The sequence below is a fragment of the Trichechus manatus genome, unplaced genomic scaffold (assembly GCF_000243295.1).
Source record: "Trichechus manatus latirostris isolate Lorelei unplaced genomic scaffold, TriManLat1.0 scaffold00028, whole genome shotgun sequence".
Taxonomy (NCBI): Eukaryota; Metazoa; Chordata; class Mammalia; order Sirenia; family Trichechidae; genus Trichechus; species Trichechus manatus.
In genome coordinates this window covers 6,176,483-6,192,210 of record NW_004443964.1, presented here as the reverse complement: position 1 = coordinate 6,192,210, position 15,728 = coordinate 6,176,483, and the positions used below count along the sequence as shown (strand labels likewise).

The following is a 15,728-nucleotide window of genomic DNA, read 5'->3' as shown; positions in this document are numbered from 1 at the left end:
GCTGGTCTGCGCCCAGCTGCACCAAACCGTGCTGATCCATTTCAGGTTGCACCAAACCAAGCTGATCTACTCCAGGTTGTGCCAAGCCACGCTGGCCTGCCCCAGGCTGGACCAAGCTGCGCTGGCCTGCGCCAGGCTGGACCAAGCCACGCTGATCTGCACCCAGCTGCACCAAACCGTGCTGATCCAGTCCAGGTTGCACCAAACCAAGCTGATCTACTCCAGGTTGTGCCAAGCCACGCTGGTCTGCCCCAGGCTGCACCAATCCACGCTGGTCTGCCCCAGGCTGGACCAAACCATGCTGGTCTGCCCCAGGCTGGACCAAACCATGCTGGTCTGCCCCAGGCTGCATCAAACCACGTTGGTCTGTGCGAGGCTGGACTGAGCCACGCTGGACTGCCCCAGGCTGCACCACACCATACTGGTCTGTGCCAGGCTGCACCAAGCCACGCTGGTCTGGGCCAGGTTGGACCAAAACACGCTGGTCTGTGCCAGGCTGGACGAAGCCACGCTGGTCTGCACCAGGCTGAACCAAATCATGCTGTTCTGTGCTAGGTTGTATGAAACCAGGTGCTTCCAAATGGGGCTGTACAAAAGCTTGCTGATCTGTACCAGCTTGCATCAAACCAGGTGGTACCAAACCGCTCTGATCTATAAAAGGTATAACCGATCCATATTGATCAATGCCAAGTGGTACAAATCCCTGCTGATCCATGCCAAACTCTTCCACACCATGTTGGTCTATGCCAGGAGGTACCATACCATGCTGATCCATACCAGGAGGTATGAGTCCCTGTTGATCCATGCCCATTGGTGCCACACCCTGCTGACCGGTGCTGGGTGGTACCACACCATGTGGAGAAGTGCTTGGATGTACCAGTCTAGATTGATCCATGCCAGGGGGCCCTAAGCCATGCTGAGACTGCCCTGGATAGACTTGATCTGGGCTTAAGTACACCCTGCTCTGCTGTTCTGGGTACCCCAAGCCCAGCTGATCTCTGGCCAAGGTTGAATCCTGCTGGACTAGGCCAGGGTGTGCATCTCGCTCATCCCTTCTTGGGTGTAAGGAACTGTCCTGCTCTCGACTCCTGCGACCATCTACATCCATTCTGAACTGAGATACAGAGGGGTGATGGGGTCTTAGCATGCCAGCTTCATCACGGGCCCTTGAGTGCTGTTCTCTAACAGGAAACCCAATCATGGAGGGAATTCTGCTACGATCCCGGCTAGAAGCCCTGTCAGAGGGGTATCCTGTGCCACTGGATCCTGACAAGGTCTTAGATGGGACAAAACCACCAGCCGAATCGGTGCTCGGATGCTTGGTGGAGACACCGCTTTGACTCATATCAGCTGATGTCAAGGGACCGTGGACTTTGCGCTTAGGAGTTACTGTTGATGTCTCCGAGGTCTGGTTGAAGAGGAAGAAAGAAAGAAAGAACTGAACGTCAAAAACAGTAACCATAAAAGTGGAGGGAAGGAAATTTGGGATATCTGACTAGGATGATTTAGGGCCCTTGGAAGAGAAAACCTCTGGTCCCCAAAGCTAAGCAGGACATAAAGAGACCTTGACATTCTTGAGGAGTAGGCCTCCAGATGGTTGAGAACCTGCACTTTTGCAAATGGCAGCAGAATATGCCCTTTCCTTCTTAAAAGGTATGTGTGTGTGGTGGCTGACTGCAAAGTACAAGTGATCCCCTCTAACTCTGAGTCTATGAATAAAGGACATAAATCATTTACGAAGTTTCAGATATAAAGTCTGCCCCATCACAGGTCCATTGCTGATGATAGAAGTGTACTCTGAAGGGCAAGCAAACCCTATATTAAAAATGTAAATGCATAAACTCTTGGACCCAGAAATTCCATAGCTGGGAATTTTCTTTATGGACTCTCACAAAAGGATGCTAAGGTATATGTACAAAAATGGATGGTGCCGCTTTGTTTGCTTGCAAAAATAGATTATCAAAAGGGGACTGATTTGTTTATGGCATACCCATACAGTGGAATACTATGCAGCCATAAAAATTGATAGACTGCAGCTACTGTGTTAAACAGTCTAGGGGTTCCTCAAAAAGTTGAACATAGAACTACAGTACGACCCAGCAATCCCAGTCCTAGGTATGTACCCAGAGGAAGTGAAAGGAGGAACGCAAACAGAAACCCGTGCACCAATGTTCACTGCAGCACTTTTCACAATAGCCACAAGGTGGAAACAATTGAAATGTCCATCAGCAGATGACGGATAAACAACACGGGGTCTCCACACACACACAGTGGAATATTACTCAGCCATGAGGAGAACTGAAGTCCTGACGCCTACCACTACACGGATGAACCTTGGAAAAGAACAAACACTACATGATCTCACTTACCTGAAATAAGCAAATATATAGAAACCAAAAATTATTAGTTGCCATGGGTGGGAGGGAAGGGGAAAGGAGGAGTCTTTGCTTAGGGAGTATTGAGTTTATTTTAATGGTGGTGGAGTAATTTGGAAAAGGATAGTGAGAATAGCTGCACCACCTGAAGAATGTCGTTTATGTTGCTGAATCATACATGTAGAAATTGTTGACTGGGTGTGTGTTTTGTGTATATTTTCACCACACAAATAAAATAAAAGATGAAATTGCACAACTGCATTATGGCAAAGTTGCATCATCTGGCTCATAACTTAAGGCTTAGTGGCTTCGACTAATCGAGGTGACCGTCTGATGGCCAAAGAGAGAAAGTCTGATGACAAAGTGGCATTTGCTGGGAGGCCTGGGCCCAAAAGGGCCAAGAAAGGGAAAGATATGGCTACCCATCGTTCTCTTCCTCTCAGTCCTTGCTTACTCATCAGTAAGTGGAAGGTGGAGAGTGTTGGTAGAATGTGTGTATCAAGAAAAGAAAAACAGTTGAGTTAGGGGAGCATGGAGCGTCTGTTAAGGGTGATGGAAAAATTTGGAAACAGATAAGGGTGACGATTGCACAATGTGATGACAGTAACCAATGTCACTGAATTGTACATGAACATGAATTTTGAAATGGCAAGTGTTATATATATAATTTACCACAATTGGAAAAAAATAGTGGATTAAAAAAAAAAGGATGGACTGTCTCCACTTCCAGCCAAAATGGAGTAACGGGCTGGATTTACCTGCCCGTCTGTACCAATCAACGAACATGAAACAATGGCTTTCTAGACACTGGACATCAGGCATTGAAGGACAGCAGTCCCTGAGAGATGGGGAATCCAACAAAGGGAGCCTTCCTACGCTCAGCTTCCTGCCTGGAGAGTTTCCAAGCTGCAGGGCAGAGAGGGGACCTCAGCTGGAGCCCAGAGGACTCTTACGTTCAGGAGATAGAGCTGAGCATTTCTGGGGAAACTAAGGCAGCTAGGGAAACCCTGGTGGCGCAGTGGTTAAGTGCTATGGTTGCTAACCAAAAGGTCGGCAGTTTGAATCCACCAGGCGCTCCTTGGAAACTCCATGGGGCAGTTCTACTCTGTCCTATAAGGTCACCATGAGTTGGAATCAACTCAACGGCAATGGGTTTGGGTTTTTGAAGGCAGCTAGAGATCATAGGACAACATCAGAAAGGAAAGACCACTCCAGAGATCTGCAGAGGGTCCCCCTCCTGCATCAGCACAGAGATGACCAGTACATGCTTCTCAGGAAACCACTCAAGGTTGGAGGAAGAACCATCACAGTCAAGTTTACTCAGGGTCCAAGTTCAGACTATTCAAATTTTAAATGTCACCTGCCATTTCGGCCAAATCTGTCCAGCACCTGTAGTCCTGCAAGTATCCTGGCTCTTTTTAAGGGGATTCTCTGGCCGGGGTGAGGGCGGCACCACCACAGTCGTAGTGCACACTCTCTGGACACTGGGAGACTTAAAACCCTAGCAAAGGAGGTTCCCCAATATTCAGAACCTACCTACAAAAGTCCAGGGAGAACTAGAGATTTATAACACATTATAACCTTACATAATGGATTGACACAGTGGCTGCAACAACAGTTCCAACCATGGCGACGGCTGTAAGGAGGGCGCAGGACTGGGCAGTATTTCGTTCTGCTGTACATAGGGTCGCTGTGAGTCAGAACTGACTCGAAGGCACCTAACAACAACAATAACCTTCCATAGTCAGACCTTTACCAAAAAGGATTAGTGGCTTACCCGTAATCCCGGCCCTAGGACTATTCTTTGGTGATGCCCAAAATCACTTAACAAGAGCAATAGTAAAGTGTACTGTATTTGCTTTCTATTGTTGCATAACAAATGACCACATATACAGCAGCTTTGTCTTAGTCATCTAGTGCTGCAATAACAGAAATTCCACAAGTGGATGGCTTTAACAAGCAGAAATTTATTCTGTCACAGTCTAGGAGGCTAGAAGTCCAAACTCAGGGCATCACTTCCAGGGGAAGGCTTTCTCTCTCTGCTCTGGGGGAAGGTCCTTGTCATCAATCTTCCCCTGGTCTAGAAGCTTCTCAGCATAGGGACCCTGGGTCCAAAGGCCACACTCTGCTCCCGGCTCTTCCTTCTTGGTAGTAGAAGTTCCCTCTCCTCTCTGCTAGCTTCTCTCTCTTATATCTCAAAAGAGGTTGATTCAAGATACAACCTAATTCTGCAGATTGAGTTCTGCCTCATTAGCATAATTGTCTTTAATCCTGCCTCATTGACATCATAGAGGTTAGGATTTACAACAGAGAGGATAATCACATCAGATCACAAAAGGTGGACAACCATACAATACTGGGAACCATGGCCAAGCCAAGTGGATACATGTTTTTTGGGGGGCACAATTCAATCCATAACAAGCTTAAAGCACCACAAATGCATGATTGCACAGTTCCTGGTGGCCATGAGTCCAGGTAGGGGTCATCTGGGTCTTCTGTTCAGGATCTCACCAGGTTGCAACCCAGGTGCTGACCAGCACAGTGCTCTCATCTGGAGCTCAGGTCGTCTTCCAAGCTCAATCAGGCTGTTGGCAGAATTCAGTTCCTTACAGTGTAGGACTGAGGTCTCCATTTTCTTGCTGGCTGTTGGCTGGGGGTCACTCTCAGCTCCTAGAGGGCACCCTCAGATCCTAGCCACGTGGCCGCCTCCATAGGCAGTTTACTCCTTCAAGGCTAGGAGAAGACTATCTCTCTGATGCTTCGACTTCTGTTAAAGAACTCACCTGATTAGGTCAGGCCCACTCAGCACAAGCTCCCTTCTGATTAACTCAGCATCAGCTGATTAGTAACCTAATCATGGGAGTGATGTCTCATCATATTCACAAGTTCTGCCCATACCCAAGGGAAGCGGATTACACAATTCCTGTACACTAGCGGGCAGGCATTTTGGGGGCCATCTTAAAGTTCTGCCTACCACCTGTGGCCTAGAAAGGCATACTGGACTTAACATCAATCACTGCAAATGATACAAATGAGACAAGGACACTGACCACATGGAAAGACTTTTTTTTTTTTTTTTTTAAGCAAATCTTTAAAAGATACTCAAAGGATTGCCAAAGTCAGAACATCATTCCAGGACAATTATTTCAGGTGGCTTGTCCCGAACATTGCCCACTGTTCAGAAACAAAAATAGCAGAAAATGGCAGGAAAAATCCAGCTAAACTTACAAGCCTAGCCAATCATTCATGAACAGAAAGGAAAAGGGGGAGTGTACTAATTTCCTGTAGCTGGTATAACAAATTACCACAAATTTAGTAGCTTAAAACAACACAAATTGTATCATGCAGTCCTGGGTGTCTGAAGTCTGAAATCAGTCCGACTAGGCTAAAGTCAAGGTGTCAGCAGGGCTGGTTCCTTTTGGAAGCTCCAAGAGGAGAATCCCTTTCTTCATCTTTTCTGGATTCTGGTGGTTGCTGGGCACCATCTAGTTCTTCTAGTCTCAAGGTAGATGAGGCTGCAGTTCATATAGACTATTTGTCCTGTAGACTAGTTTCTTCTTTGATTCTTTGAGTCCTTCTCTCTCTTTTGCTCTGGACAAGTAGAGACCAACAGTTGTCCCTGCCTCCCTCTTATAAGGCCTGTTGTGATTACATTTAGGGCCTGCCTGGATAATCCAGGATAATCTCCCCCATCCCAAAATCCTTAACTTAATCACATCTATACGAAGTCCCTTTTGCCATGTAAGGTAATATTCACAGGCTCCAGGGATTAGGATGTGGATCATCTGGGGGACCATTATTCAGTTTACCACAGTGATTAAAACAGAACTCATGGCTTTACGGAACAAACATTGCAATTTTGAAAAAACAGATACAACAGCTACAGAGGTAAGGGGGAAAGTGGGGCCCTAGAAAAGTTGGTACAGTTTTCATAAATGATGTTGGCTGAGACCTATGTCCTTACTGAGGATGACAGGAATTGAAAATAACGAATGACCATATTGACATCCTAACAGAATCCATGTTTTAGACTCATCTTCCAAATGTCTAATAATCAAACTGCAGCTACGCAGCCACCTTCCTGGGAGGAAAGCCTGGAGACCGGAAATACTCCTCATTGCTTTGGCCCTGACATTCTGCACCCCAAGTCAAGTGTTTTGGGGTCATAGAGGCCAGTCACTCTATGTTAAGACTATTTCTCAACACCCTACACCTTCTAAGATCGTCACTCTCAGAGAACTTTCTATGTGTGCCATATGCTATCTCTCCCCATACTTCTGCAAGTCTAAGATGGTATCATCTTAAGATGCACCATTATTTTATGAACCAGTAGGAAAGAAAAAACTGCACCAGCTAATTATAAAACACCATCAACTCTAAGACACATCCTGATTTCAAAGATGTTAAAATGCGGGGGAAAAAAATGTTCATCTTAGAATCAATGAATAAGATATTCTGAGGCAAGATATATTTATTTTATTTTATTTTTTGTTGTTGCTGTGGAAAATATACACAACAGAACATACACCAGTTCAACAATTTCTACACGTACAGTTTAGTGACACTGATTACGTTCTTCGAGTTGTACAACCGTTCTCATCCTCCTTTTCCAAACTGTTCCTCCTCTATTATCATAAACTCACTGCCCCCTAAGGTTCTTATCTAATCTTCTGAGTTACTCTTGTCAATTTGATCAAGATGCATTTCTTTTAAGTTCCCCCTTGCCTGTTAACCTGTTAGTTTGTGATCTCCTGGATGGATCTGGAGGTTCCTCCTGAACTGGCGCTTTCTCTCCCTACTGCGGTAACTGAAAGTCCTGACCTTCTATTTCCATGACCTCAGTACAATACAAAATTCCTATTTCTGTTTCCCTGGGGATGCGCCATGAGGTCAGACTTATTCTGCCCAGCTAGTTAAAGTCAGGTTAAATCTTGTTAAGCTTCTTCCTAAACTTCGCCACTATCCTGTGGGTCATGAAGCAGAAGATCTCCAACTAGTCATCACTTGATCTCTACTACAGGAAATCCTAATTCCAACCAGAGCTACTTGTTGTTGTTAGGTGCCCTCGAGTTGGTTCCAACTCACAGCAACCCTATGTACAACAGAAGCACTGCCCCGTCCTGCACCATGCTCACAATTGTTGCTACGCTTGGGCCTATCGCTGAAGCCACGGTGTCAATCCATCTTATCAAGGGTCTTCCTCTTTTTCACTGACCCTCTACCTTACCAAGCATGATGTCCCTCTCCAGGGACTGGTCCCTGCTGATAACATGTCCAATGTACATGAGACGAGTTCTCGCCATCCTCACTTCTAAGAAGCATTCTGGCTGTACTTCTTCCAAGACAGATTTGTTCGTTCTCCTGGCAGTCCATAGTACATTCAATAGTCTTTGCCAGCACTGTAATTCAAAGAGCTACCTGAGCCTTGGTGGTGCAGTGGTTAAGCGCTCAGCTGCTAACCAAAAGTTCAGCAGTTCGAACTCACCAGGCGTTCCACAGGAGAAAGATGTGACAGTCTGCTTCTGTAAAGATTTACAGCCTTGGAAACCCTATGGGACAGTTCTACTCTGTCCTATAGGGTTACTATCAGTCACAATTAACTCGACAGCAACACGTTTGGTTTGGTTTTTGGTTAATTTCCCCAATATTCCAAAAATACGTAATATATAGTCTTGTTCAAAATCTGGATTCAGTTAATACAGGAATAGGAATCTCCTCTCCCGTAGCTCCTAATCTGGTGACTGTACTGGCGAGCACTCACTCTAGCTGCCACAGAGTATAGCCATGGGTGGAGTCACACTTGGCCTTTTTTCCATCCTTATTCGCCTTGCTTCTCCAGCATTTTTTTTTTCACTCCTGTTTTTTTTTGGGGGGCGGGGGTAAATATACACAGCAAAACCTGTTCCTATTTGACGGTTTATAGACGTAATGATCAGTGGCATTGGTTATGTTCTTCGTGTTGTGTCAATATTCTCGATATTTCTGTTTTAGTTGTTCCACTCCCATTAACTTAAACTCCCTGCCCTCCGACCTTCTCCTCTATGCTTTAGAATAGCTGTTGTCCATTTGGTCTATGGAGCCCTGGTGGAACAGTGGTTAAAGTGCTCAGCTTGGACCCACCAGCCACTCCATGGGAGAAAAGAGCTGGCAATCTGCTCCCATAAAGATTATAGCCCAGGAAACCCTATGGAGCAGTCCTACTCTGCCCTCTAGGGTTACTGAGTCAGAATTGACCTGATGGCAATGGGTAGCCATTTGGTCTTAATATAGATAATTTTTTTTAAAAGAACATGATACTCAAGGGTGACAATGTTTACTTTTTGAGCTAAACTGTTATTTAGTTTAAAGGTGACTTCAGGGGATAGTTTCGATTCAAAGTTTGAAGAGTAGCTCAGGGCCATAGTCTTGGGACTTCTCCAACCTCAATAGGTCCAGGCAGTCTGGATTCTTTAAGAATTTGAAGTTCTGTCCCACATTGTTCTCCCATTCTATCAGGATTCATCGATCGTGTCCCTGATAGAACAGCACTAGCCAGGCACCATCTAGTTTTTCTGGTCTCAAGGTAGAGGAGGTAGTGGTTCACGAAGACAATTAGTCCCGTATTCCAGTTCTTTCTCTGATTCTTGGGTTTCCTTCTTTCTCTTTTGTTCCGGATGAATAGAAATCAATAGATGTATCTCTGGCCAGTTGTAACTTTTAAGACCCTGGACACTGCTCACCATACTGGGAGACAGAACATAAACTTTAAGAACTATATTAAACCAATTGACTGGATTGTCCCATGACCTGCTCTCCAGTTTTATTTGCCTTCTAGGTCCCCAAGATGTTTGGATCTGGACTCCTCAAGGTTATAATAGAGGGTGATATCATGTCCTGGCCATTTTAAACTTGTCCAATGTACTAATGACTTTTTGCTGCCTCTCCATCAATGGAGGTCTGAAAATAAAAGAGTTACAAATTTTGCCTTCTGCCTTAGCCTGTAAGGCCACAAAGATCCAAAGAGGAAGTGTCTTTCACCTGGGACATGCTATTTCTGCAAGAGAACATCTGTCCTCAAAGTCCCTGGACCAACAGAAAGGGTACTGGGAGATTTTTCCATTGTTAAATGTATGTCATGATTGCACCAGCTGGCACCCGGGTTCATTACTTTGGTCACAGGAAACTGGGGAAGCTTTTTCCTCCCTTAAGTAAGTTTTGCTAGAGCACTGGGGTTGGGTCCTCTGGTTATGGTAAACCCTTTATCCTTTATCATTAAGAGGAGGGGGAGGAGAAGACGAAATATCTTCAGGTTTGGGAACCAAGTTGTGGAGGACTGCCCAGTTGCCGACTGGGGTAAACACTTGGAAACAGCTGCTTTGTGTCCTTCCCTCCAGTACTGCCAGAAGAATGAACACATTAGTTTTAAAAGAAATACATCCAGAATGCTCCTTAGAAGCGAGGAGGGCAAGCCTTTGGCTCCCTTCCTTTGGACACATCATCAGGAAGGACCAATCACTAGGAAAGTACATCATGTTTGGTAAAGCAGAAGGTCAGCTAATAATAAGGGAAAGCTCAGTGAGATGGACTGACACAACAGCCACAACAATGGACTCAACCACTGCATGATTGCGAAGATGGCGCAGCACCGGGTAACATTTCTTTCTGTTATACAGAAGGTCGCCATGAGTTGGGGCCGATTCAATTGCAACTGACAACTTTGGTACTGAACGCCTTGCACTGTGGCTGTTACGTGTGCAGGCTCCTTGCTCAAGGTCAAAATCCAACTCCTTTCTACTGTTTGGTCAACCAAATATAGAATTTTACTTCTCTTTTCTGGTCACAAGGAGTCCTGGTGGCGCAGTGGTTAAGCGCTTGGCTACTACCCAAAAGGTTGGCGGTTCAAACCCACCAGCCATTTGGTGGGAGAAAGATGTGGCAGTCTGCTTCCACAAAGATTAACCTGCTGCCACTGAGTCAATTCCAACTCAGAGCACCCTACAGGACAGAGTAGAACTGCCCCATAGGGTTTCCAAGGCCGTAAATCTTTATGGAAGCACACTGCCACATCTTGCTCCCACAGAGGTGGTGTTGGGTTCGAACGACTGACCTTTCAGTTAGCAGCAGAGCACTTAACCACTGCTCCACCAGGGCTCCTCCCAGAGCCCACAGTTGATCTTAAAAACATCCAATCTCAAGATCCTGACCTCACAGTTATGTTAAGGGTCCCACCAAGGATGCATTCAAGAGGAATTGGCTGAGGTGTGCTGTGTGTTGTCCATTTTGCTTTCATTACAGTCTGTCCAGCAGCTGAACTCCTTGTCTGACCAGAGCTTGTTCCCTTGCTTCTGGTGATCTACTTCCAGAAGGTCAGCCGCTGAAAACCTTATGGGGTCGCCATGAGTCACACAACGCAACTGCAACTTTTTTTTTTTTTTTTTAATCTCCTTCCTTCTCAAAAATCTTTTCATATGGATAGCTATTCACGTTTGCTTTGGGGGTCGTTCACGATTATGAGCAACTGTCAAAACACAGATGCTCCCTTACCTCTGGAGAAGTAAGAACGTCTAAAGATGCTTATTTATGGATCTTACAGGTGTCCTCTCCTGCTACCCTGAGAAAATGTGCAGCTCACTAAAAACAATATGTCAACAGTGTGTGTAAAAGAGCTCTGGCCAAACACACACACACACACACACACACACACACAAAAAAAAAAAAAAAAAACAAAAGGAGAGACAACCTTTTTCTAGGCATTCCTTTCGTTTCCAGGCTGCTCTTGCAACTCTTTCTGACACTATTATACTCTGAGGATGGGCCTCGAATTCAGAAAACAGCCTTGGAAACTAGCAGGGTGTCTTTTGTACCCAGATAATGTTTGCCAAAGGAGCGCTGGTGGCGCAAATTGTTAAGCGCTTGGCTGCTAACTGAAAGGTCAGTGATTTGAATCCACCTAGCGGCTCCACGTACGAAAGACCTGGTGATCTGCTTCCGTAAAGGTTACAGCCAAGAAAACCCTATGAACCAAAGACTCAGAGAAGAAAGTAGTCTACAGGACTAAGAGACTACGAACCATGGCCTCGTCTACCCTGAGACCAGAAGAAATAGATGGTGCCCGGCCTACCACTGCCTACTGTTCTGACCAAGGCCACAATAGAAGGATCCAGATAGAAAGGGAAAAAAATGTGGAACAGCACTCAAATTCTTTAAAAGTCTAGACTTTCTGGATCAGTTGATACTAGAAAACGCCCTGAGACTATTGCCCTGAGATACTCTTCAAACCTTAAACTGAAATTGTCCCTTGAGGTCACCTTTCAGCTAAATAACAAATTGGCTCATAAAATAAAGACTATCTATCACCTGTGAGTAATGAGCTCCTTTAAAAAAACCATCTATATAAGACCAAATGGTCAAAAATTACTCTAAGGCAAAGACAAGAAGGTGAGGGGGCAGGGAAACTAGAATACTGGAAATGGTACAACCAGAATGGAATGAATGAGAATGATGACCCATTGTGAAAAATCACTGAATAATTTGTGTAGAAATTGTTAAATGGGAACCTAATTTGCTGTGTAAACTTCTACCTTAAACACAACAAAATATTATTGAAAAGAAACAGAAAATCCTACGGAGCAGCTCTACTCTGTCACATGGGGTCGCTAAACAATTGGATGGCACCCAACATTTGCTGCTCCCCAGATGGCCACATGGTGGTGCCCAAAGTTTCCTTCACCCTGCCTGTGTATATCTGTATTTGTGTGATCCTGTCTGAGTAACCCAGTTACATTAAGCAAAGGGAAGTGCAGCTCTTCCTCCCCTTTGAGGGCCATTTGGTAACATGCACGTTGATTTTATTCGGATGAAGAAAGCCTGAGGATTTGAATACGATTTGGCCATCCTGTGTATTGCCTCATGACAGACAGACGCATGTCCATGTGCAAAATTCACCACCAGCAAAGGGTCCTAAAGAGGCTTCATCTCTATGCTTGGACTCGTGCATTTCAGGAAAGACTAGAAAGGAAGCGTGAAAAGCTACGAGAGGAAATTAAAACTGCACTCAGTACCATTGTCCACCCAACCGGTTGGCAAAGCTCAAAACATTGGGTGCCGACACAGTGCTGGTGGGGTTGTTGTTCTAGAAACAGTTTCTCTCCTACATTGCTGGTGGGAGTCTAGATTGGAGCAACATTCGTGGAAGGTAACCTGGCAAGAGCTAGCAAAATCACAAATGCCCATTCCATTTTTAAGAATTTATTTTATGAGTATATTCACATATGTGAATGTTACGTTGGAATGTTGTTTGCTGTAAAATTGGAGGAAAACATTAAAAATATCCATAATAGGGACCTTGTGAACTTGTGAAATGAATTATGAACATCCATATATCGGAATACTATGCCATTGTGAAGGAGCCCTGGTGGTACAGTGGTTAAGCGCTTAGTTGCTAACTGAAAGGTTGGCAGTTCAAACCCACTGGCCACTCTATGGGAGAAAGATGTGGCAGTCTGCTTCCATAAAGATTACAGCCTTGGAAACCCTACGGGGCAGTTATACCCTATCACATGGGTTCGCTATGAGTTGGAATCGACTTGACAGCAATGGGTGTGCTTTTCTGAGAAGGGAGGAGGTTCTGTGGGCTGCACCCGAGACCCCTTCCCAGGCCTCCCCCTTTGCTTACCACTTGAGAAGCCTTCCAGCCGTCAGTGATGGCCTGCTCCAGCTCTTCCCAAGTGACCATGGTGGCTTCGTCTCCAACAGGAATCAGACTCAGCTTCCGGCCCACTTGGTCCTGACAATAACAGACACACACACCAAGAACAAACAAACCTGTTGCCGTCGAGTCGATTCCAACTCATAGCGACCCTATAGGACAGAGTAGAACTGCCCCATAGGGCTTCCAAGGAGCGCTTGGTGGATTCACACTGCCAACCTTTTGGTTAGCAGCTGAGCTCTTAACCACTGTGCCACCGGGGACCCCAAACACACACACCCTTAGTTTACTCCCGGGAAGCTTCAGTGAGAGGTGGGGCCTTCCACAGCCTTCGCCCCAGGGAGAACTCACTGTCCAAGTGGCCAGCAAGTCTTGGGTGATATGTTCGCAGTCCTATATGGGCCCTGGGTGGAGCACTGGGCATGGCTGGAAGAGATTTCCCTTAGCCCAGGGGCAGCGCCCTGAGAGGCAGAGGGCGCACATCACCCTGCTTGAGGAGACGCAGAAATCCAGAGTGGGAGTCTGGAGGCGCTCCTGAGGGAGACCAGGCTGGGGTGACCATCATTCCCCCACCTGCCTGAGGACCCTTTCCACAGAAGGGGCAGGTATTACCAGGATGTAGTCCCGTTCCTTGGCCTGCTTCTCCAGTTCCTCAATCCGCTTTTCCAGGACAATCTGGAGGAAGAGTTTGGAGGTGGAGGACCACAACAGCTCCTCCTGTGTGGCCCCTACACACACACACACACACACACACACACGTGTGTGCTTGCACACATACATCCACACACACACACACACACGTGCACTCACATTCACACACATGCTCATATACATTGACACTATGCACACTCACACACATTGGCACTTTTGCTCACACACACCCACCCACCACACACACACACACACACACACACACACACACACACACACGTGCGCGCATGCGCGCATGCTCGTCCAGTGCAGGGGAGAAGAGGAAAGGAGGTCCGTGGCTGGTAGGGCCGTGGAGGGTAGAAAGGCAGCCGGCCAAACCAGGATCCTAGTCGTGTCGCCCGGCCAGCACTGAGGAGGGGGCCCAGGGTGGGCTGAGGTGCTCCTGGGAGTCAGCATGCCGAGTGAGTGCTAACGCGGAGTGGGAACCTCGGCCCTGGGCTTCATCTCATCCTCCCCACCAGTAAACCCTCAGGCACTGTAAGGAACAAAAGGCGCTTCAACTGGGTCAGAAAGTCTGCGCTGTGTAGACTCTCTTCACGCTCCCCCCATTGCTTTCTTTCTCATTCCTCCTGCTTTTTCTTCCATCTCCTCATCCTCTACCCAGGCCTAGAGGTCTGAAAGGGGAGCATTGTTTACTAGCCCCTTCTAAGAGCACACTGTGTTTCCAATTGTTCATTTGAAAATGCTTATGCAGAACGATGTGTCTTTCTCTCCCCCAGAAAACAAAAATCCCCGTGGAAATCTCCACCTGCAGTAACTGTGCGTGACCTCAGGCAGCTGGTTCTGGAGACTGTTCACCGACCCTCCTCCTCTAGGCTGCGCTTTAGCTCTCGATACCCGCCACCTTATTTCTTTATCCTTTGAAAACGGGAATTCGCTCTAAGAACACTCTGACTCTGGGTCAGTTCGAGATCCCTGGGTGTCTGATAATGGCGGGTGAACCACGTGTAAACAGAGGTGGAGGGAGGCTGGTGGGGGGGCTCACCTGGGCCTTCTCAGGAAGCTCCTGTGCCTTTTGGTGGGCTTCCTTCAGGATTTGCACCTCTTCTATGACGTCCTGGAGCAGCCCCATGGCCTGCAAGAGAGAGCACGGGCAGATGGGATCAGATCGCACTGAGGCCTGAGCCCCGCTGTCCCTGTGCCTCTCTAAGGCGGGATACCTGCTACCTGTGGTAGTCGGGGTGCGGAGACGAAGCTCCAGCCGGGGCTGGAGAGGGGGCTCAAACCTGCGGAAGGTCTGCACGGCTGCAGCCCCGCTCGCTCACCTGGTTGATGCTGACTTCGGCTTCCTCCTTGTCCTTCAGGACTCTCAACGACACACTCTCTGGCTTCTCGGGCATCATCGTGGTCGTCACCTTCTCAGGCATCACTGCGGTCATCGACCTCTTCTCCGGCGTCACCGTGGTCACTGACTTCCCAGGCACCAGCGGGGTGGTGGTTTTCTTCTCGGGCGTCGGCGTGGTGGGCGGCATCTTCTCGGGCATCAGGGTAGCTGTTCCCTGCTCAGGCATCATCGTAGGCACCAACTTCTCCTCCAGCCACTCGCGGACGTCTGGGTCCATCCCGATGGCCTGGGAGGTGAAGTGCTGCACGTGGGTGACGATGCCCTGAACCTGGGTCTCCATGGTCTTGAGCTGCTTGCTGAGGTCCTGGACCTGCCCGCCCAGGTCCTTCACCTGGCTCTCCAGCACGTGGGGCGACACTTTGCTCATGCTCCTTCTCCTCTCCTTGGGCAGGGACAGCTGGGGAGCGCTGATGGAGGGCTGGGGGGTCCCGTGGTACTGGACCTGCTCCAGGGCCTGGGACTTGAAGTCAGTCTGGGCCTCATGGAGGTTGAGCTTCTTGAGTATGGCCACGATTAGCGTATGGAGGGCGGTGAAGTTGACGGCGCCCACCTCGGGGGTGCCGATAGCCAAGTCGGCCAGCTCCCGGAGGGAGACCGTGGTGGCCGCCAT

The 15,728-nt window shown here is 47.4% G+C and overlaps 1 protein-coding gene across 1 annotated transcript in view; it reads right to left on the bottom strand.

Annotated features, from left to right (window-relative positions):
- Nucleotides 1–15,728, bottom strand: part of QRICH2 (glutamine rich 2) — a 35,691-nt gene extending 19,963 nt beyond the window's left edge. The window contains exons 1-5 of the mRNA XM_023729418.1: nucleotides 15,039–15,728; nucleotides 14,759–14,848; nucleotides 13,675–13,809; nucleotides 13,030–13,140; nucleotides 3–1,495 (exon numbers count right to left, since the gene is read on the bottom strand). Of these exons, the coding sequence (XP_023585186.1) occupies nucleotides 3–1,495; nucleotides 13,030–13,140; nucleotides 13,675–13,809; nucleotides 14,759–14,848; nucleotides 15,039–15,728 (2,519 nt within the window). The remainder of the gene's footprint in view (nucleotides 1–2; nucleotides 1,496–13,029; nucleotides 13,141–13,674; nucleotides 13,810–14,758; nucleotides 14,849–15,038) is intronic.